This window comes from Hipposideros armiger, unplaced genomic scaffold (assembly GCF_001890085.2).
Source record: "Hipposideros armiger isolate ML-2016 unplaced genomic scaffold, ASM189008v1 scaffold_452, whole genome shotgun sequence".
NCBI classification, from domain to species: Eukaryota; Metazoa; Chordata; class Mammalia; order Chiroptera; family Hipposideridae; genus Hipposideros; species Hipposideros armiger.
Window position 1 is genome coordinate 1,532,769 of NW_017731802.1, and position 23,260 is coordinate 1,556,028.

At 39.8% G+C, this 23,260-nt stretch overlaps 1 protein-coding gene across 7 annotated transcripts in view; it reads left to right on the forward strand.

Moving 5' to 3' along the window:
- ATP10D (ATPase phospholipid transporting 10D (putative)) overlaps nt 1-22,543 on the forward strand; it is a 129,870-nt gene extending 107,327 nt beyond the window's left edge. For 5 of the 7 annotated variants that reach the window (XM_019665766.1, XM_019665764.1, XM_019665763.1 and 2 more), the window contains 8 exons: nt 1,518-1,827; nt 4,313-4,389; nt 5,368-5,493; nt 8,196-8,396; nt 11,809-11,889; nt 13,105-13,209; nt 17,200-17,387; nt 20,615-22,543. In XM_019665766.1, coding sequence (XP_019521311.1) covers nt 1,518-1,827; nt 4,313-4,389; nt 5,368-5,493; nt 8,196-8,396; nt 11,809-11,889; nt 13,105-13,209; nt 17,200-17,387; nt 20,615-20,927 — 1,401 coding nt within the window. In that variant the 3' untranslated portion in view covers nt 20,928-22,543. The remainder of the gene's footprint in view (nt 1-1,517; nt 1,828-4,312; nt 4,390-5,367; nt 5,494-8,195; nt 8,397-11,808; nt 11,890-13,104; nt 13,210-17,199; nt 17,388-20,614) is intronic. The other 2 variants (XM_019665767.1, XM_019665768.1) reach the window with 2 other exon arrangements.
- Nucleotides 22,544-23,260: the final 717 nt, after the last annotated feature.

The window sequence follows — 23,260 nt, forward strand, 5'->3', positions numbered from 1 at the left end:
GGGAAGGTGCACGTCTCATGACTCAACATATTTGTCACTCTATATGTCCACAAATGACTGAGAAAGCCCCATGAGTATTGATTGTAGGATTACAGATAAATTTTAGCAAGTATGGGGCATTGCAGGTACAGAACCCGCAAATAATGAACAGCAGCTACGTATGTGTGTACATATATACTTCTGTAATGAAAAGACAGTTAATTTATAAAACAAAGCACATACATATGCAAATAAGGGGATAAAAACATTCATGTAATCAATCTAGAATCATAAAACTACGAAAACTTACATTCCTATTTTAGAGGGCATCCACTCAGACTATATTCTGTGCACTCTGAGCATATGAAGGCTACAAAGACTGCATTTGTACTATGGGAATCAGATTTGCCCTGAAGTTATAAAGCTTGCCAGGCAGTCCATTTTAAAGCTGAATTTCTTGTTTGTAGTTCATGTGGTTATTAAGTCTTTGTTATATCATGCCTACATATCCACGTCTACTTCCTTACCAATCTTATTTTATTGTGGGTTGACAAATGCTTAACAAAACAGCATTTGAAATAAGAGTCGATGGCCTCTGAGCGAGGGGCTCTTTCATGAATAAACTATTTCAGGCTTAGCGTGTAAACATAAATGCACTGCTCCAAGATTTGGCTGGGCTCTGTTCTTGGCGATCATCTGACACAATAATTTCTGTTAGTCTTCTTGAGTAGAATTCATTCAATAAGCAGTGAGTGTATGCCCAATGTGGCCCTCTTTTAGGCATTATGAAGGCTTCAAAAGTACATTTAAAGCAATACCCACCTTTAAAGACCTTCCTAACCACTGTGGGGTGAGGCGAGTCGAGGGATGTACACCAGTCGAATGTGACGAGCACCACTACAGATATCCTGACCAGAAGGTACACTCCATGACGACAGGGATTTTTCTGTTCACTGATGTGTCCACAGCAACTAAATGTTTTCTAATGTGTAGTAGTTTCTCAATAAATACTTAGTGAATGAAGGAATGAATGTATTGAATCTAAAAGAGGCTAAAAACAATAATTACTCTTTTAAAATCTGCTGTGTATTATGCCTTACACTAGGAGCTTTGCATATATTATTTCATTGATTCCTTACATTTTTATGAAGTAGACATTTGCATTTTTCAGATGAGAACGTTGAGGCTCAGAGAGGTTACCTAATTTGCCTAAAGTCTAGCAGCTGGTAACTGGCAGAATAAGACCAAAGGGCTCTTGAGATTCACTGTTTGAGAGGGTAAATTGCACAAATAAAGAAATTCTAAAGCTATTTCTTAGCTGTGGAATTGGGCATGAGATGTCCTAATCCTTTTAAATGATCTCCATATAAACCCAGAACTCTGTGGCAGAGCTGTGACGTCTTTGAAAATAACCAATTGTTCACTATCCAGGGTTGCCTTGATGAAGCAACTGCTAAAGAATGACAATGACAAATTTAGCTGGATATGGTCACCAAGATTCCCCAAGGTTAATAACTGTCTTTGCCACTTGTTTCAAGGATGCCTGTGAGACGCGGATGGGCACAATTTTGAAAGAACTTCAGAAGAAGAATCCCGCCTCGCCAGAGCAAGAATCATTAAATGAGGCTTTATCCCAGCCTCCTGCCCCTGAGGACGCAGGGCAGCGGGCTGGACTCGTTATCACTGGAAAGACCCTGGAGTTTGCCCTGCAGGAGAGTCTGCAGAGGCAGTTCCTGGAGCTGACTGCTTGCTGTTATGCTGTGGTCTGCTGCCGAGCCACACCCCTGCAGAAAAGCAAGGTGGTGAAACTGGTCCGCAACCAGCTCCGGGTGATGACCCTGGCCATTGGTGAGTGGGGATGGAGCCCAGCCCTGGGCTTCTCGCCTTTGTGCCACCCCAGAGGCTGACCCTTCTGTCTGTTCGTCCTTCTGTATATCTGTTCACCCTTCTGGCTAGCTGTCCTTTTCTCCCCTACTTTCCCTCTCGTTTTTCTTCCTTCTTTCTCTCCGTCTCCCCACTCCGCCTTTCCCTCCACCACCTATTTGACCAGCTGCTATGAACCAGGTCGTGGGGATGTGACATGGAAAACGATGTAATAGTCAAGACTCTGGGGGTTACATGTTAGAACCCCAAATCAACTGCACTAAGAAGGGTAATGTACTGAATCACAGGACTGAAAAAATCTAGTTCTACCTTCAGGAAAGTTTAATTTAGGGACATGAACAATTTATTTATCCATTCAACAAATATTTATTGGGTGCCTCCTAGGTGCCAGGCATTTTTCTAGGCAATGGAGATACAAGAGTATGTAAAACTGGCAAAGCATCTCTTCTGAATGAGCTTACATCGAGTAGGAGGGCATATAGTGAACAAAGGAGATGAAAAAATGAAACAAAACAAAAAAGGCATAAGTATATAAGATAGTGAAGAATGTTATTGAAAAAATAAAGCTGAGTTGGGGGGTGGAGAGCATTTTGGGGAGGGAGAATGGGCTGCTATTTTAAATATGTTTTTCAGAGAGGGACTCACTGATAAGGTTGTATGGGGGTAGAGACTTGAAAGAAATGGTAAGGGAACCGTGGGAGATCTGTGGAGAGAACATTCCAGGCAGAGAAGACAATGAAAGTGAAGGCTATGGACCATGTGTGATGTGTTCGAAGCCAAGGCAGATTGAGTCAAGGGAAGAGTTTCCTGCAGGTTAGTGAAGGGCAGAGAGGTGACAGGTGGCCACATCCTGTAGGGTCTTGGAGGGCATTATAAGTTTTTAGCTTTTATCTGAAGAGATAGGAAGTCATTGGAAGATTTTGAGCAGAAGAAGGATGTGATCGGCCTTAAGTTTAAAATGCTCACATTGGCTGCTGTGCTGAGAGTAACTGTTGAGGTGCAAGGACATGAGTCAGGAGACCAGCTGAGAGGCTGTTGAAATAATTCAGGCAAAAGATGATGGTGGCTTGAGCCCAGGTGGAAGCAGAAAAGGTGGTGGGACATGGTCACATAAAGTGCATGGTTTGAAGAAAGAGTAGGTGACACTTGCTGATGAATTTGATCTATGATAGAAGGAGGTAAGGGGGACAGCAAGGTTTTGTCTCTAAAAACAGAAAGGATGGAGCTGGCTTTTACTGAGATGGAGTCAGGAGTGGGGTCTTACACATGTTATATTTGAAAAGTCCATTAGATGTCTAGCAGTGATGTCAGGTAGGCAGCTGGATATAAAGTCTGGAATTTAGCAATGAGGAATCTGCTGGAGATATGCATTTGGAAATCATAAGTTTAGTGATGATATTTAAAGGCTTGTTATAAGATGAGAACACTAAAAAATGAGTATAAATGGAAAAGAGCAGTGTGAGATTAAGCGCTGAGACACTCCAGTGTGTAGAAATGAGCAAGATGAGGACTCAGCCATCTTGTTTAGTCTGTTTTCACCTGGATTATCAGTCTCAGACAGCTTCTCCCTTTGGGTGTGATAGAGCCACCGAAAATTCCCAGCTTTACATCCTATCCTGTTAACAACCTTAGTGAGAAGGGAGCACTTCTTGTCAAGTTGCTGAAGTGAAGTTATCAGGCTGAAGGTGGGATTTTGTTCAACTATTTTATTGAATGAACGTATCAATGAATGAATTGTTCAAGCCTCTGGACCCAGGTGCCCCTAAGGCTAGAACCCCTGGACATATCAATTATATCAATTATGTTGATTCATGTGCCCATCTCTGAACCAATCACTGAAGCCAATTAACAGACAGTGCTAACTGTCCAGGCCTGGGTCAGCCCATCCTAAATCTGGGGGTTTAGGTTCATCTTAACAAACCACATGAACTCAGAGTTATCAAGAAAAATCAGGATACTGTTACCAGAAAACAAGTGAATGGTTGTGGACAGTTGGGAACAACAAATGTTCATTACGAGTTTCCATGTGTTAGGGAGACTAAGAAATCTATAGCCAGCATAATACCATATGATAGGTATGATAGAGATACGCAGGGTAGGGCTGGAGCCTAAGGAAAGAAGGGGCATTTGATCTAAAGGGAACATAAGCAGGATTTCCCAGGGGAAGTGACATCTAAGCTGGCAGCAAGAGCAATTGAAATCCAGCAAGGTGGGTGGGGGTGTTATAAGAATAGAGAAACAACATGTTCAGTGGCTAGAAGAAAGCAGGCTCTATCTGGAAAATTGAAAGTAGAATGGAACATTTAATTTCTGCTAAACTACCTTCTAGGTAACTTGGAGACTGGGATAAACTTTGAAGGATTTGTTTGCTTGAGTGGCCACTATTGATTTGCAAAGTTTGCATCTTTACTCCTCATATGTTGCTCACCTTTTGTTCTGTTCCATGAAGGTGATGGTGCCAATGATGTTAGCATGATACAAGTGGCAGACATTGGGATAGGGATCTCAGGTCAAGAAGGCATGCAGGTGAGTGGATGCACACCCGAATACTGTGAGCTTGACCTGCCCATCCAAAGGTGACCATTCACCGGTAGAGTAAGGCTGTCTGTGGTTAGCTCAGGAGTGGGAGACAGGAAGCTTATCCATTTATTCATTGATTATTTACTGGGTGAGTATTGTGGTATTTTCCTGGGTAATTTGAGCTGTGTGGTTCACTTGTTCAGTTTAAGAAATATAGGTTATCTAGCACATAACAATATATATTTTTGGCCCTGCAATAGCTATGTGACTTTTACAATTGACAAAAGCTACTAAGGATTTGAATAAAAGACCTAAAGAGAGAGGGAGAGAGGAAAAAGATGTGAGAGAATGAGAGAGGTGGGAGTATCCTATTTGCACGTGTGTGTGTTGGATTGGGTTTTAGGCACAAATTCAGATAGCTTACCCAAAAGACTGCTTTTCGGGTCTGGAGCAAATGTTACAAGAAGGTGGGATGTGAGGCTTAGGATTTCCCAAGAATTGTAAATTATGACATCTGTACGAAAGATTAAAAATTCAAATATTTCTTTGCCTAAGCATTATACAAAGTTACATAAAATCATGACTGTAATACTTTCCATACGTTCCTCATTGAGGAGAAGTGAAGGCACATTGTAACGTGTAGAATTCTTGCTAAGGGAGCTGCTTTCTAGGGAAAGTACATTTGCTGAAATAACATCATGAGTAACCAGAGAGAAGCCTTGTTTCATTCAGCCATACTGGAAAGCTGAGTAGTAACCTCAGGCAACCCTTTAAGGCTCTTGTATTCCTGGGTTCTTGGTTGTTTGGGGTTTTGTGGTTTTTGTTTGTGTTTTGGATTTCATTTGTTTGTTTGTTTTGATCTACATGAAAGGTTTAAACCACCTGTTTGACAAATCTGAGCCTGATGATGGCCAGGCTGCCATGCTGGGTCTGCCCTACCATGTGATTGCTCAGGGTGGCGCCCTCTTGTCGTTGCCTCTGCAGGCTGTCATGGCCAGTGACTTCGCCGTCTCGCAGTTCAAACACCTCAGCAAGCTCCTCCTTGTCCACGGGCACTGGTGTTATACACGGCTTTCCAACATGATTCTCTACTTTTTCTACAAGAACGTGGTATGTAGCCCCAGAGAATGTGTCCTTCCCCGCCTTTCAATCCCGCTTGCTGAAGAGGTGCAGGGGAAGTGCCTGCACTAAACTCACTTCCCGTGTTGATGTTTTGGGGAGCAACCAGGGGCACTCCTGCTGTCTTACCAGAAATAATCTGGGAATGTGTTGTTTCAGCTGCTGACAGCAAATTGCCAGGCTTGTCCATCTGCTTAGTGTTTTCTATTCCCTATGCATTTAAATTCAGTTAAGGTCCTGTCTGGTTCATTTAAAATCCAATTTTTGACCTTCCCTATCAAGGTTATGACAAGCAGAATGATGACATGTTTAATACTACCTGTCAGGAGAGAATGAAAAGGTTTGCTTCCGTTTTACAGGAGATAACCAAAAAAATAGCTGCTGTCCCCAAATTGATGTCCCTTGTGTTATAGTGAAGATACAGATGAAAACCCAGCAGGATGCCTTAGCCTGTAGCTGGCTAGGATTTGCAGATGCAAGAATTCTCTAGCAAGTCTGTAAAATGTATTTATGCTTGGTAGTTATTTGAAGTTAAAGGAACTTTGTTTTGATGATGTAATTCCTAAAAGGGCAGAATTTGTTTAGACGTCATTGCTTCTAATCTTCGGCATACCATTTTAATTTCAGTTTCTTTTTTAAAAAAGATCATGTTGATCTTACTTGGATCACTTCACTTAAGTCCCTTCTAGGTGGGGTGATAATATAAATATGTCATGTTTTCTTGGACCAAATATGTCATGTTTTTTTAGTCTTTAAAGTCCATATGTAGCATGTTACTTGTAAACATAAATTTATATATTGAAACACGATCTTCAGGGAAAAGTAACTTCAGCGGGTCATTCTTAGGATATCCTAAAGGTGGAGTTTAGACCTCGTGGGCATGTGAGAGAGAGCCTTCAGCAGGAGCACTTTTTTCCCCTCAAGCAAAGTGAACTATTTAGGAAACTCTGGTATTTTACTTATCTGAATTAGTACATTTAGTGAAAGTTTAAAAAAACTTTGATGCTTTATGAAAATGCTAGAAATGTATAATGTTTCTGTCTGTGTGATTCTGGGGAAAGCTGAGATTTGTAATTTAAAATTACAGTGGTCAATGACTTTTAAAGAGGAGCCTCCTCCCAGGAATTTTTTTGTTTGTTGTTTTTTAATACCTTTGCATTTTTCTACCTCCTCTTCTGTTGTGAGACAGCTCACTCCCCTCCCACCTCCTTTTAACCCCAGATTAAACCCAAAGGTTAAGAATCACTAATATTAGAAAGAGGGCCATATGGCTCTTGGACAGAAGGAGTGTGTACTAGCATGGAGTACATCACCAGGGAGCAAGGACCCCACGGCCTTTCTGCTCTGTAACCTTTGCTGTCCATTCACACTGATATCCTGCCAGCTTGTTTTTCTTACTTATCCAGCCCAACAGTGAATGCTTTATAAACTATGGAGAAAAGGACCAGTACCAGAGCCATTTGATTAGCTTACTTGTCTAAGACTGTGGCTCCTGGGTCTTGGACAACCTTTCTGATACTGATGAGAACTGTGAATTCCCTCCGCAGAACAGTGCCCTAAAACATATGTACCCAAAACTGATAGATTTTCAGGAGCTGGGCATAATGTGTGTCCATGGACCCTAGACTAAGAAACTGTTCTAGGCATTGTGGCTCCTGTCCTAAGGCATTCTAATGTATCTGTGATACCAGCATTAACAGCATTTTAATATTCCTAAGGCACTTTATAGGTTATGAGCACTTTCTAACTTGATCTTGATACTCAACCTTGAGGTAGTATAATTTTCATCTTCCAGGCAAGGAAACCAAAATTCACAGAGATTAGGAAAATGGGCTAAAGTCAAACAATCAATAGGCAGTGTCCCCAGGTCTTGAAACAAGACGTCCTACATCTAAGTCCAGTGTCCTTGCCTCTGACCTGCCTTGCTTCAGACCACAGAGATTTTGCTGTCATGGACTTAGTTTGTTTTGGAGACAAACGCTGGAAGAAACAATGCAAGATATATGTTCCTGGCCTCTAGGGTGGGCAACTGTCTTGGTTTGCCTGGGACTGTCCTAGTTTTAGCAGTGAAGAGTCCCATGTCCTGGGAAACTCAGTCCCAAGCAAACTGGGATGGTTGGCTACCCTGCTGGCACCATCCCATTTCACCACTAAAAACTAATTGTGAACCCCGAAAGCAAGGGAATGAATATTTGTTGTGTGCCTGCTACATACCAGGCACGGGGCTAGGTTCTCTTCATCTAGAGCTAAAATGTCCCAAGTTGAATACCAGCTCTGCCACTTATCACTCAGGTAACTTTGGAAAAGTTTCTTAGCCTCTCTGTGCCTCAGTTTCTTCATCTGTACGATGGGAACAAGAATAATTCCCACATTGTTATGAAGATTAAACAAATTATTTGTAAAGCTCTTAGAATAATACCAGCACCACACAGTAAGGTGTGTGTGTCTGTGTATGTGTGTGTGTGTGTGTAGGTATGCATGTATGCATATATGTGCTTTAATTAAAAAAAACATTTATCAAAAGAAAAAATATGTGTGCAGTAGGATGTTCTGATCTTCCATTTTGTAAGTGAGAGAGCTGCGCTGACAGAGAGGCTGCAGTCACACAGCTCAAGATGGCAGCGTGTGTGGCATGTGCGGTCATAGCACGCATTGCTGTTTCTAAGATCAAATGTTCCTCTTTGTGTCCCTAGGCCTATGTGAACCTGCTTTTCTGGTACCAGTTCTTTTGTGGATTTTCAGGAACATCTATGACTGACTATTGGGTTTTGATCTTCTTCAACCTCCTTTTCACATCTGCCCCTCCCGTCATTTATGGTGTTTTGGAGAAAGATGTGTCTGCAGAGACCCTCATGCAACTGCCTGAACTTTACAAGAGTGGTCAGAAATCAGAGGTGGGTGCTAAAGCGAAAATACTGGACCAATTCATATTTATTGTCAAAGTCAGGGCATTTTCCAGTCAGTCCAGCTCAAATACTCTGGTACATTCAGAACTATTTAAAACTATTTGAATTGTCTGGTTGTTTCAAAAGATCTCTACTAACATGGCAGATATCAAGTTGTTCACTCCTGAGATGACCACAGGTAAAACTATGAAAGACCATAAGTGTTTATATGAAGAAGTCCACTGTTTAGACCTTACAACTAATAATGTTTAGTATTTATTAAACCCCATTTTGCCATCTGTTGTGCAGACTACTAAATCTCTCTCTATCCTCACAAAATACTGTGAGAGAGAACCTAGTATCGTTCCCATTCTAAGATGAAAAATCTGGACTTCAAAGGGGTTAAGTAATTTTTCCAAAAATCTCACAGCTAAAAAATGGCAGAGTCAGTGCCAGAACGCTTCTCAGCTTGGCTCCAAAGCCAAAGTTAAATCCCTCAGGCTGTACTGTCAGGCAAAACAATAGAGTGATCTTAATGGCTCCCTCCCCCTAAAACCATGCCCCACCTCCACTGTATTGATCTCTTAATCCTATCAATCTACCACCGATATATCACTTGTGTCTGCCCTCCCCTTTCCATCCTTCTCTCACTGCCCTCATTGTCTCCCTAGAGTATTGTAGTAACTAATTAATTGAGCTAGCTGTCTCAAAATCCTTTTCCTTCTAATTCATCTTTCACAAAATTAATAATAACCAACATTAATATAGCACTCATGAGCATTTATGTAATGCCTCCTATATGGCTGGCACTGTTTTAAGTGCGTAACATACATAAATCTAATCCTCAGAATGACCCTGCAAGATAGATGCCATCATTACTCACATTGTAGATGGGGAAAGTCAGGCACAGGAAGGTACCTTAAGTAATCTGCCCACATCCCAGAGCTAGTGTATATGGTGCAGGTGACCCAGGCTCCTCAGCCCATGGTGTCTGCCATTAATGCTTTGCTGAAGAAAGAATACTGTTGCAATCTCTAGTCTTTTTCCATTGGGAAAAGAAGGATAAAGGAGGGACCTTCAAAGTTTTTATAGCTGGTGTTTTAAAAGCCCGTTTGTGCCAGCTGAAGCTTGTAATTGGTCCTTATCCTTAGAGAAGTTGAGGTCATTGTTTCCTATTGTTGAATCCTGTTGTCAGTCCTTTGTAAAAGTTATTCTATTGATCCAGCCAGTTTTATAATACATGTAATAAGAAGATTTCCAGCATGCAACTATTGATAAAACGTAATTGACTTTACCTTCCAGAGGGTTTTTCTTTCTTTGAACTTTGGCCTCCAAGAAAATTCTATTTTATGTTGCGCCATTTCCTGTCGTCAGTGTCATGAAATACACTGTCCAGGGTTATAGAGTCTCTCCTTGAAAGGAGATGGATCTGGAAGGCTGCAGTCAAAAGACACTTCCCTTCCAAGAAGGAATCATCTATTACTCACCTCTCATAACCCACACAGTCTTCTTTTCTGGCTTTGACTTCATGTCCAAATTTTCCCTTTCAGTTTCCAGGAGATCCCATGAGTTACTCTCTTCAGCCTCTCATTTATCTTATCTGTGACTCTTCTCTCTCTACTTCCCTACGTCCTCTTATTCACATGACTGTGGAGAAATTGTATTTTGTACCTTTTTGACCTAGGATTTTTGAGCAACCTCTGTTCCCCCAGAAGCATGAAGTTATATTTTAACTTCTCCCCAAATTGTTCTCTCATGTCCAGTGGCATTTTGGTTGCCCCTTTGATGCTGCTACATTCTCTTCCACCATCTTTTATTGTGCTTCTTAGATTTTATGGACACATGGATGAAGAAATACAGGTAGAATAGTCCATCATTTCCAATGAGGAAATAGTAAAACAAGATACAGGGAAAAGTAGGCTGGAAATAATGAATCTTCATTGTTTGATTTTCCAGAAGACAAAGAGATTAGAAAGAATAAATATAGAAATTCCAAGTGTAGTCTTTTGAAGAATGGAAGAAAGTATGTGGAGAATTTGTATATTTATAAAGCTTTGTTCTTTAGGAGCTAATTAGACATTTTCAAGGAAATTTCAGCCTCTTTTTGCATTTGGAAGGAAATACGACTAAACACGTGCTAAGAAAAAAAAAAACGACTAGGTCAGCAATATGGTATATGTGTTACCGTTTTTGTCCATGGCAGAAATCATTAATAAACCATAGCACTCTATCCTTCCCACTGGATCTGAATGTGGCCTCAAAATTCTGCACACACATTACCATTCAATCAGAGTTGGCTCCTGTTTGAAAACCTGTTTTCAGTCACTTGACTAATGTCTCTATTTGATCTTTTCATAAGCTTTTGGTAGGAGGCAGTTTAGCACATATATAAGAGTAGTTTATTAATTTAACAAATATTTGTTGCGTACCTGCTATGTGACCAAGCACTGTTTTATTGACTTTGAGTAAAAGAATCAAAGTCCTACTCTATATTGCTCACGTTCTGTTGAGAGAACTGGAAAATCATTAGGTAAACAAGTAAGATTATTGTTGATGATGATGAGAGACTTCTAAGGATGCCATGGTAATAAATGATTGAGTGGGCATTACTGTTAGACTGATCTGGGGCAGCCTCTATGAAGAAGTGGTACTTAAGCTAGGATATGAAGACTGAAGAACTGGTTATGTGGAAGGTCCAGGGCAAAGATTTCTGGCAGAGAGAACAGAGCAGGTGAAGAAGCCTCAAGGGAATAATGGATTTGGCATGTTTGAGGGATAGAATGATGTCTGTGGTGGGAGCATGGTGAATGAGGGTAAGACCATGCTGGACCTTACAGGCCATGGTTAGGAACTTAAATTATATTGGGAATGGGATATAGTGGAAATGGGATATAGTGGGAGGTCATTGAAGGGGGTCAATTTGATTAATTAGGGAGATGGCATGATCTGATTAACAGTTTTTAAAAACCATCTGGTTGCTATGGGAAGATTGGATTAAGGGTTAGAGGGGAAGCAAAGAGACCAGATAGGTGGCCATCCAGTCATTCACAGAAGGAGTTGGCGGTGAATTGGAATGGAGTAGTGGAGATAGAAGTGGATGGATTGGGAAAAGTTTTTGCAAGAGTATTTTCTGATAAATCAAGGGTGGAAAGTTAGTACTACTCTCCCTATTTAAGGTAGATTTAAGATAGATCCAATATGAGTTGAAGAAGAATTTCATCACCAATTTTTTTCACCTGTGAACTCATGTCATTGTACTATCACTACCACCATGTACAAATCCCGCCTCTTTTGTGAGTGAGAGAATAAAGGAATATAATTTTATCTCAGAGAGGCAAAAATAAGTACTGGCTTGTGTTGTTCTTTGCTTTTTGCTCTGACCCTGACTAATCTTCCTCCCCAATATCTGTTTCATTTTCAGGCCTACTTACCTCTCACCTTCTGGGTCACCTTGTTGGATGCCTTTTATCAAAGCCTGGCCTGCTTCTTTGTGCCTTACTATGTGAGTCCTTGTTCACTCAAAGGATTTGCTATTAATGAATCATTAATGATGCTTCTTTGTACTTGGTTGCTGGCATTAGCACATAGAATGGGTATATTAGGGTTCATTGTTCATATAATTAAGTTGATTATTAACTGACTAAATTATACCCCACCAAAAAGAAGTGGTAGGTAATAGATTCAATTTGGAAAGACGTGCCGAGTTGAGTCCTCTTAAGTCTCCTTTTAATCCTGGACTGCTTGATAATTTTCATCAATGACTTAAATAAAATTGAAAGTCACAATATAATTAGATGAGCCAACATCAGAGAGACAAAATCAGAATACAGAGTCTATTATTAGCGAGTGCTGGGCTAATTCTACCAGGATGACATTCAGAGTATTAAATTTAAGCTCTTGTAAGTAGTCTCCTCAAAACTAAAAAACCTGATTTACAGGTAAAGAATGGAAAGAATAACTCAGCAAAGAATGTGTAAGAATTAATTAAAAACTTTAAACCAATATGAAGCACAAAGCAGCATGATATAGCTCCACACACACCCTTCCTTGGATGAAGACACTAGTTTGATTGTGGGTGATGTCAACAAAAGTACAGTATGAAGAACGAAAAAGATAATAGTCTCTAAGTTAACAATTCCTGTTCTTTAGTTCTTTATTCAAATGAAATGACTTGAATTTTCCCAGCTAGTTTATTCTGTACATTTCAAGAGGAATATAGATAGGGCAATCTGAAGTATATTCAGAAAAGAATGACAAGAATTTTAAACAATCAGAAAATTATATTTTTTGAAGAATACTTTAAGGAGTTGAAAATATACACATAGGAGAGGAGGGGATATTAACTTAGCAGAGATATAAACTCAGGTTAGCCATAGTAGCTGCTTCAAAAGTTTGCAGCTCTGTTAAATGGGACATATTTGATATTTTGCTATACCTTAAAGAACTAGAAGTATGAGTAAAAGTTTCCGAGAAGATGCATTTATGATTCAGAATAAAGAGGAATTCCAACTGGAAAGTTCAAAGATGAGATGGCCTATCCGGGAAAGAGTCAGTCTCTCTTTTCTAGAAATGTTCAAGTTTATCCGAAATGACCAGTTATTAGAACATTGGAAAAGGGACTCAGTGCTCAGCTGAGCTGTAGAATAAAGTCACGATACACGTACCACTGAGTGTGCACCAGTCTCCAAGATCACTTCCTGTTGTCCTCTCTTTGTAGACCTACCAGGGCTCAGACATCGACATCTTTACATTTGGAAACCCCTTGAACACAGCTGCTCTCTTCATCATTCTCCTGCATCTGGTAATTGAAAGCAAGAGTTTGGTGAGTGGTTTTTCTGCTTCTGAAGAAAAGAGCCGGGAGCTCTTGGTGCTTGGGGAAGTGTCTTCTATTAGCAGTGACCCCGCGAAGCCCTTCATGTCTCGAAGACAACAGGCAATGAGAAGAGTGTTGACTCCATAGAGGAAGGGTGATTCATGGCTACTCCTACTGATTGTTGAGTGCCATGATGCTGAAGTTCATGTGCAGTCAGGGAAAGTGGAAAACAACTGCCTGGTCCCCTTGTGGTGTCCGTGGTGGATAATTCATGGAGGGGTGAGTCAGGCAGAAGAAACAATTACTCTTCTATTGTCAGCATTCTTCAGAACCAAGCTGATGCCTTTCAACTAAAATAAAAATAGGTATTATGCCAGAATCCTGGTATACTGACTTTAGTAAGTGATGATTTTATGCCTTTCTCATGATAAAAGAAAAATTACCTTTTTCTCCCTCCAGAATTTCTACCACTAAGTCTTTTCACCAAAATGATTGCAAGGTAGCTAATGTGTAGGATTCAGGTAATGAGAGCTTTACGGTAAACCTTCCTTTGCAGATGAAGCACATCCCACCCACCTCTGGAGAATAAACTACTTCTGTGATTATTCATGCTGCTCATTCATTGATGTGGGCATTGTCTCTCCTATAGTCAAAGTCACTGTCGTCTCTTCCTGGACTATTGATTGCTGCAATCTCTTTCGTCTTCCCACCTCTGCCCTTGACTCCTCCAGCTCTTCTCTACAAAACAACCAGAAGCATCCTTTTGAAACATAAATCAGGTCTTTTTGCTCTCCTTTTGGTAAAATCGCTCCATGGTTTTCCCTTGTACTTGGAATAAAATCTAAAAGCTCTAAGATGGCCTATAAGGAAAGCTCCATGCGGTGACGCCTCCACTCCTGCCTCCAGCCTCATTTCCATTTATTCCTGGGCTGGAACCACACTGTCTCTTTTTTACTTTCTCAGCTACACTGAGCTCGTTACCATCAGGGCCTTAGCATTTATCATGTCTTCTGATTGGAATGTTCCTCATTCCCTCTTGAATTCCTATTCTTTACTCAGGTCATATGTTATTTTAGGTCTCAAAATAACAAAAATGCTACTTCCCCCAAGAGCCCTTCCCTAGCCATCCATTTTCTCATACCATCCTCTTGTTTTTATTCATAGCTCTAATAACCATTTATAATTATTTAATTATGTTATTATATGTTTGAGGCTTCTCTTCTGCATTAGACTGTTATCTCTTTGAGAGCAGGGTTCATGTTTAGTTTTTCTACCACTGTATACCATTTCTAGGACAAGATTGGCACATGGTAGATGCTCAAAAAAATATTTGAATAGATAAATGAATGATTAAATTACTAACCAGCATTTGAGGTATATATACCATCCTGGTAGTGATGCGATTCAAACAGGAAACAGCTGAATGAGGTTATATTTTAAAACATTGTATGAGGTTATATTACAAAATCATTTATAATAATTTCTGAAGTGCCTGAATATTTTCGGCATCCCTTGCTTTGCTTATAACCTGCTATAACTAAACCTTACAAGCCTAAAGTGTAGTGAAAGGTAATATCTGCAAATACCAGGTGAGGCGAATAAAGGGAATTCTAGAACTAAAATATTTGTCATTGTTTTAATATCTATTTAAGTTCATTATTAAGAAGTTGTGTAAGTACTTTTTGTTACTGCCTAAGGAAGCGTCATAAAATCTGACATTTATGAGTGTGCCAAAGGATCTAACACTTAAAGTGTGTCAGTTTGAGTTCACTGGTAATGAGCAACAGCAATCTGTTCTGACTAACCTGAGCAAAAAGAAAAGTTGTTAAAAATATATTAAGAGCCGTGGTAAAACAAAACAAGACAAAACAAAACCATCCCAAAGAACCAGAGTGGTTCCTGAGATCCAGGGAACAGAAACTAGTGGACAGGCTTGTCAGGATGGCACTCTGTTCTAAACTGTCTCCAATCGTTTTCTTTCTGCTCTTGCCTCATTGTGCTCCAAATTTAGTCCGTGATGACAGAATTATATTTCCTTAGCTCCAGGCATAGGCTTTGGCAAAGGAGGAATATTTTGCCAAGACTATGCATAATGCCAGGTGTCCTCACCCAGAAGAGGGGGAGTGAGTGAAAGCTAAGTGCCAAGAAAAACAGTGGCTGTTATATAAAGGATGCATCGTTAAAGAATTATGTCACATGCCAGAAAGAAATAATTCTTTAATGATTGTTTCTTGGAGTGAGAAACAATTGCTTCTCATGCTCACGGCCTCTGAAGGTCCCTTGTCAAGTAAGAGTCCGCCATTTTGAGAATGTGAATTGGCTTCCCTTCACCTCTTACCATCCCATTGCCACCTCCCACATCCCCACTGGTTTTGACCCAGTTTCCCTTGGCTTTAACTTCCTTGTATCAATTCATTCAATGTCTCCACCAAGGCACTGTCTCACTTGTTGAAAACACGCCTTAAGGGGAAAAGTTTCCATGGAAAGGAAGGCCATTTGAGAAAGAAAGAAAAAGACATCATTGTTTTAGAGGCATGATGATCTTAAGGATTTAGCCCACATTTTCTGAGCAGTTTGTACATTAAAAAAAAAAGATCGAGTCCCGACCCAAGCTGAGCAGCCACTGAGCTGCCAACATACGGCAGGATGGCTCAGCTAAAAAACTAACAACAACAAAAAATCATTCTTAAAAGGTGCCATTAATTTAAAAAAATAACAATAATAATAATAAGAAGAAGAAGAAGCAGTCTCTGTGACTCTTGTCAAGATATCTACCATGGGGAAATAATTTGCAAGGTTAAGTGGGAAGAAAATTGGATCTTGTTGAAAAGTATAAACTTAGGGGGAAAAAAAACAAAAACCCCAGATTGATAAAGGCACTGCTTCCCCAAAAGTATAACATACGGCACCATGGTATATACTATGATTTTGGTAGTACTATACACTGCACTAAACAACACTAAACACTACATAATATAAAGGTGATTCTCCGGTCATACTTTGGATTATGTCAAAGAAGAAGTCTGTTCGGGGCTATTATGTTTTATCACAGCAGCTCTTGCTAATTTCCCTTTATAGACCAGGCTCCCGACTCAGCACTTTTATGACCGGTAATGCTGATGTTACCTTTAAGGTAATAATCTTGCCTTTGTTTTTTTCTTCTTCTAAATAAAGTTACTTAATTAAATAGTGAGCCAGCTTAAAGAAAAATATTAGGAAAAATTATATTGTACACTACATGGACATGAAGGTGGCTAGGTTATCCTGTGATTCAGAGATTTATTTCTTACATATATAAATGAACAATTCTAGAGCAATTGTCCTGAGGGGCAGGTAAATGACTCAGGCTTTGTCTTGTGGCTGTAGCATCTGGAATTGGCCCAAAGGGAACTTATTGGTCAACATGGGAGGAAAGGAGACAGCATAGAAAATTGTACACCAGCTCTTCCCTGCTTCTAACCTGAAAGATTTGCTTATCTCTTCCATTCATATTTTAGTGGTCAAAGCAAGACATGTGGCCATGCTTACTTTCTAGAGAAAAGGAAAGTACAATCTTCCCACATGCTTAGTAGGGGAAAGCAATAAAAACATTGGTGAGCAACAGAAATGTCTGCCACCTGTGCGAATGGATCAATTTTGAGGTTCACTGGATTAAGTAAGGTATGATCTTAATGAAGAAACAGACCAATGAATGACTACAGGGAAAAAAAAAATTTAAGGAGAAAATCCAAGCACCTCATGGTTCATGGACAATACAGAATAAACTAGTCATCAGAATTACCTTTTGGCATTTGACCTAGTTTTACAAAATTTAAACAGGAATATGAGCTATTCATGAAAGATGCTGTCGTTTTAGCTCTTCAGTATTTTGTGTTTTGTTCGCTGAAGTGTTTACACTGTTCGCCCATTGCTTAGACATGTCTCTTCAACACAGCAGGTTTTGCCAGGCTGCAAACCCTATGAGTGAGAGTCCTCCTTTCTTCACCTTATGTCTTGCAGACTTGGATCCACATTCTGGTCATCGTTGGTAGCATCTTGTCTTATGTTTTCTTCACCTTGGCGTTTGGAGCCATGTGTGTGACTTGCAACCCGCCGTCCAACCCCTACTGGATCATGCAAGAGCACATGCTGGATCCGGTGTTCTACTTAGTTTGTGTCCTCACAACCTTCGTTGCTCTTCTGCCCAGGTATAGTATTTGTTTTATCAAGTGAAGTCATAGGCTTAGAATTTGCCAAGTGAATACTAAGACTGGATGGCAGACCACCCTGTTTAGTAGTCAGCCTGTGTACTAGTTAAATATTGGTTTTGGCTATTTTACACGAGAACGGAAGATTTATTTGTCTCTCATGGAAAACTAATCTGGTTGATAGTCCACAGGGATAGGGCAGCTTTGCTTCTTGAGGCTATCCCATGGCCTAGATCCTTTCCTCCATCTTTTTGCTCTGTCATCTCCCAAGGGCGTTGCCCTCATCTGCATGATTGAAGGTCACTCACTATCAGCACATCTGCGTCCCTACCTGCAGGCGGGAGAAAGAGAAAATGGAGGGCAGGCAGCTTTTCTCTCTCTTAGCGTTTCCTTTCTTTCTCTTTCTCTTTCTCTCTTTCTTTTTCCTTTGATAGTAGCATAACCCAGAAGTTGCACACATTATTTTTCATATCCCATTAACTAGAACCTCGGTCTGTAGACTCTTGAGTGGCTGCAATGTGGAAATTTCTAAAAGGAAGAAGGGAGAGAATGAATGGGTACTGAGGGACAAGTACCAGTCTCTACTACAATCTGTGAACACTTTAAACTCTACAACTTCACTCCCTTATCTGGCCTTAGTTATCCTTCCCATTTTAATTAACTTGATTTCTCATATGGCATGGGATGGAAATGGCTAAGAAGTATGCATGGGTTTTTAATTTATAGATTCTTTAAGCTCTGTTAGAGCTCTTCCTCTTTGTAGTTTTATAAAACCTGTTTAGTTGAAAACACTATAGCAAATAGTTGTTCTAGCTCTTTAAACATGATATGAGAGTCAAAATGGTGATTTCTTATTACTCTCTAACAGGGTTGGCAAACTGCGGCTCACAGGCCAAATCTGGCCTGCTGCCTATTTTTGTAAATAAAGTTTTATTGTAACACAGCAATACTCATTAATTATGTGTTGTTTATGGGTGCTTTTGCTCTACAACAGCCGAGTTGAACAGTTCCAACAGATACTCTCTTGCTTGTAAAGCCCGAAATATTACTATACCTGGTCCATTGGGAAATATCTTTGCTAATCCCAATCTGTAACACCATCATAAAGCACAGCGGGTACAAACCTTTGCTGCTAATGCATATCCCTTCTACAAATGCATAAGAAAACCCCACCAGAGTCATTCTATTGGGTTGTCAGAAAAATCATGATGTATTTTTTCTATGTTTTTCATTGCAAAAATGCATCATGACTTTTCCGACAACCCAATATGTTGGTTATAATTGTATGCTTAACTATATCACTGTTAAACTGAGATGCTTCTGTAGGGTTCACTGTTATTACCAGCTATCAGCTGGTTATTACCAGCTGGCAAGATGAACTTGTAGAATTCATGAAGAAACATTAGAATTATAGCCCTGAAAATTTCCTTCAAGAGTAGTAACTGTACAATTCTATCTAATATTGTTGTGGTAGGCTGAAAAATGACCCCCTAAAAGATATCCATGTCCTAATCCCTGGAACCTATGAATGTTACCTTATATAGCCAAAAATGAAAAGACTTTGCAGATGTGATTAAGTTCAGGATCTTGAGATGGGAGATTATCCTGTATTAACTGGGTGGACCTTAAATAGAATGACAAGTGTCCTTATAAGAGAGTGGCAGAAGGAGATTTGACACAAACAAGAGAGGAAGGCATTGTGACCACGGAGGCAGAGTTTCCTTGGCCATAAACCAAGGAATGCTGATAACCAGGAGCTGGAAGGGGCGAGGAGTGGATTCTCCTCTAAAGCCTCCAGAGGGAGCCGGGCCTTCTAAAACCTTCATTTTGACCCAAATGAAACTGATTTCAGAATCCTTGTCCTCCAGAACTATGAAAGAATGCAATTTTGTTGTTTTAAGCCAAACAATTTTGTTGTTTTAAGTTTGTGATAATTTGTTACAGAAGCCATAGGAAACAATGATAGGTTTTGGTATCAGGAAGATGGATGCTGCTATAACAAATACCTACAAATGTAGAAGTGGCTTGAAATTTGGGTAATGGGCAGAGGCTGGAAGACTTTTGAGGCACATCATAGAAAAATACTGGACTCCCTTAAACAGACTGTAGGTAGAAACATGGGCATTAAAATTCCTGCTGGTGAGGATTCAGAAGTAAGTAAGAAGCAGGGTAGAGAAAGCCTGTATCATCTTAGAAAATACATATGCATCGCATGTTATCATAAACAGAATATTGCTAGAAATGTGAAAGTTAAAACTCAAAAGGGGCTGAGAAACATACTATTGGAAATTGAAGATTAGTGGATCTTTGCAATACAGTGGCAGAGAATTTAAAAACACTAGTTTTTAATGTTTTGTGGAAAGTAGTGATGTGGAAAGCAGAGTTTGTAAATGATGAACTTGGTTATTTAGCTGAGGAGATTTCCAAGCAAGATGTTGCAAGTTCAGCCTGGTTTCTTCTTGTTTATAGTAAAATTTGAGAGAAAAGAGATGAGGAAAGAACTGTTAAGCCAAAGGGACTAGATTTAGGAAATCCTCAGCTTATCCAGATTTCAAAAGTTGCTAAAATTAGGAGATTGACTGTTGGGAGTCTGCTCTAGAGAGAAGGCCAAGAGTGTGGCTGGACAACCTTTTGCTGGTGTTTGAGAAGAGGCGTGTGGCTCACGGATCCTCTCAACCATCTCTGCAGCCACCAGGAGAGGAGATGGGGTTATACAGGAAAGATCTGGCGGGGACCCTCTTATCTAATGGCGTAAGTGGCATACATTGGTGACTCACAAGGTTTTTGAGAATGCTGTAACAGCATAAACACGACAAGCTTCAGGACAAATGTGTGGTAATTTGTGATAGTAGCAATAGGACATTAATAGCTAGTATTTTTTGAATACTTACTATGTGCCAACACTCTGCCTGCTTGACATGTACTTTCTTATTTAACCTAACATTATGCCTATGATGTAGCACTTTTGGTGTCTCTACTGTTACAGATTTTATGTATTATTTACTTAACAAGCATTTATAGGACACTTGCTATTTCTTAAGTGCTTTATAAATGTCAACTTATTTAATATTGTCATCTCCATTTTATATTTTGCTTATCCTCCCCCTTTACCTCAGGGAGTCAAATGGCTGCTAGAGCCTTTTACTTTTTCTAATTGGTGAGTATTTTTTGTGTCCCATGATGCACGTGAGGTGAATGTAATCCCATGATGCTTTTTTGTAACCTAGGTTTATGTACCGAGTTCTTCAGGGATCCCTGTTTCCGTCTCCAATTCTGAGGGCTAAGCACTTTGACAGGCTAACTTCAGAGGAGAGGATTGAAGCCCTCAAGAAGTGGAGAGGAACTGGAAGGATGGGTCAAGTGACAACTAAGTGTGCTGACCACTCAGCTGCCAAGTCAGCGAGAAGACCCATGTCTGGCCCTTCTGATGTCTTTGCAATGATGTCAGCAACTTCTTGTGCTGTTGAGCAGGGAAACTTAACTATATGTGAAACTGTGTTAGACTCAGACTACTCTGAAACTAAGACCTCAAAGTGTTAAAAGAGCAGGATACCCTCTTTGCAGTTTTAAGTATTCAAGTTAGGAAGAGAGACTTTGAAGAAGCACCTTTACCAAGTAAGAATGACTTGAATTTTTCCTTAAAGGACATGAACATTTTACTTGGCTTGGAAAAGTTAATGAGATAACTTTCATTGTATGTTTGTAGATACATTTGTAAAAGAAGATAGAATTTGACCTGGACAGAGTGTGGGGACGTGAAATATGTAATTAATCAAATGCTTTTATGAAACTTTTTGGATTTTGTAAAAGCATTTTAATTGTCTTAGATATATAAACATTTTCAAGGGAATTCATTTGAGATATATTTATTGTACTGTGAGATCTCAGATTCCAGAGAAATGCTTTAAGTGAGCAGACTTCAGTCTGATTTTTTATTTTTATTAAGAAAAAAAACCCTAGTTTTAGATTGATCAGTTAGACTCTGAGAGATTTCAACGTGGAAAAAAAAATGTTACAAATTGTTAATTTCCAGAGAAAAATATCCCAAGAGCCTTGTACACAAGGTAACTAAAACAGGACATATAGTTAGTGATTAATAGCTTTTTTTTTTTAACCAATTGAGCCACTCCACTCGGCCAGCCCAATAGCTTTTCATTTCCTATGGAAGATGCCTTTGGTCTTCTGACAGAAGATGTTAGGCATACCTCTCTGCTCATTTCACTTGTTCTTCTGAGGTGGAGCCTTCATTGGGAAGGGGCAGGGGAATGTCAGGGTTCCCTCAGGTAATGGGGAAGTGTTCCTTTCTCAGCTGCCAGTCAAAGAACTCCCTTTCTTGACGTCTGCTTCTGTGCGGGTGTTAATTGGGCACAAAGGCCATGGCTAAGACAAGTAGAATCAGCTGAGCCTAGAGCCCTTTAACAATTTCCTGTACTCAGAAGAACCTGCTCAGAATGAGACAATCAATTTCAAAACAATCTTCAGGAAACCACTTGAGGATTTCATAATCTTTATGATACCATTCAACTTTTCTGCTGTTATAACCTCTAAAAATGAGATATTATAAGTTGAGACTACCACAGGTGGTTTTTACATGGATTCTATGAGGTTCTTAGAAAAATTTGTTTTTTAAAATATATTTTTGGACAAGAATGTCGATAGCAGGTTAATGGCTATTGCAAATCATGTATGCTGGCTTTAGTTGGAACAAAGAAACTGGTTTATAGCAAGTAAGGCCAGGTGTTATTATAAAGTGAGTATGCATTCTGGTTGAGCTCTTTTAAGATTCTATATCTGTTCCATCTGAAAACTGTCAACCAGCTATCACCCAGAATTTCCTTCATGAAACCTCCATGCTGATGTTCCGTGTCTATATCAAAATTGTTATATATTATAATCAAGAATGACAATTAAACAGTTACTCAGGGCTTAATCTTCTACCTGCGGCTTACTGTCCTGGTCTGACATTTTTTGTAGCCTTCTGATATTATTGCAAATCGTCTTTTCTTTTCTTTTCTTTTCTTTTTTTTTTTGGCAAATCGTCTTTTATACAGACCCATTTCCAGAACTTTCAAAATCCTACATGGCTAATGGAAGTGTTTTCTGCTTCCTTATGTTTTTTGGTTTGTTTTTTTTTAAATAAATCGTTTAATAAATTGTGTGTACTGAAAACCTTTCATCACTCCTGTAGACACTCACTGAATCCAACTGTAATTGGTATCAAAACTTAGAAGGAAAATCCCAAAGTACAACTTTTACCTAGAATATTGTTTTGGATTATTCATATATGGAAAAATCAGTGATGTCATATCATCTGTTATCCTCACAGGAGCTGACATTCCCTGAGATCATTATCTGATAAATAAAAATTTAGAGATATATTCACTAGTAAATAAGGAGTTAGAATCTAAGGATAAAAAAAAAATGAGACAGGGGTGACTGGTTAGCTCAATTGGTTAGAGTGTGGTGCTGATAATGAAACCGGAGGCCAAACAAACGAGTCCAGGGCTTGTGCTGCCTGCACTGCTCAGCCAATAGACCGACACAGGAGTTGGGTCATAGAATAAGCGTTTATTATCAGAGCACTGGTGGTCTGAGAAGGCAGCCGGCTAACACCTCCAAAAACTTCCCTAACATTCTCAGATCAGCCTGGGATATTTAAAGGAAAATCTGGGCATTCCTCCAGAGGCTACATGATGGTTCCTGAAGGTTCCAGGGGTCTGCATGGAGCCTTCCCTCAGGCGATGTGGCTCTCCAATGTGGTCATCAACCCAGGAGCAAGGGTGACAGTAACCTGGAAAGAATGCTAGGCTGTAGAGATTGTGATCATAAGCAAGGGTATTGTGATCACGAGCAAGCACAAGTTTCAGGGTAAT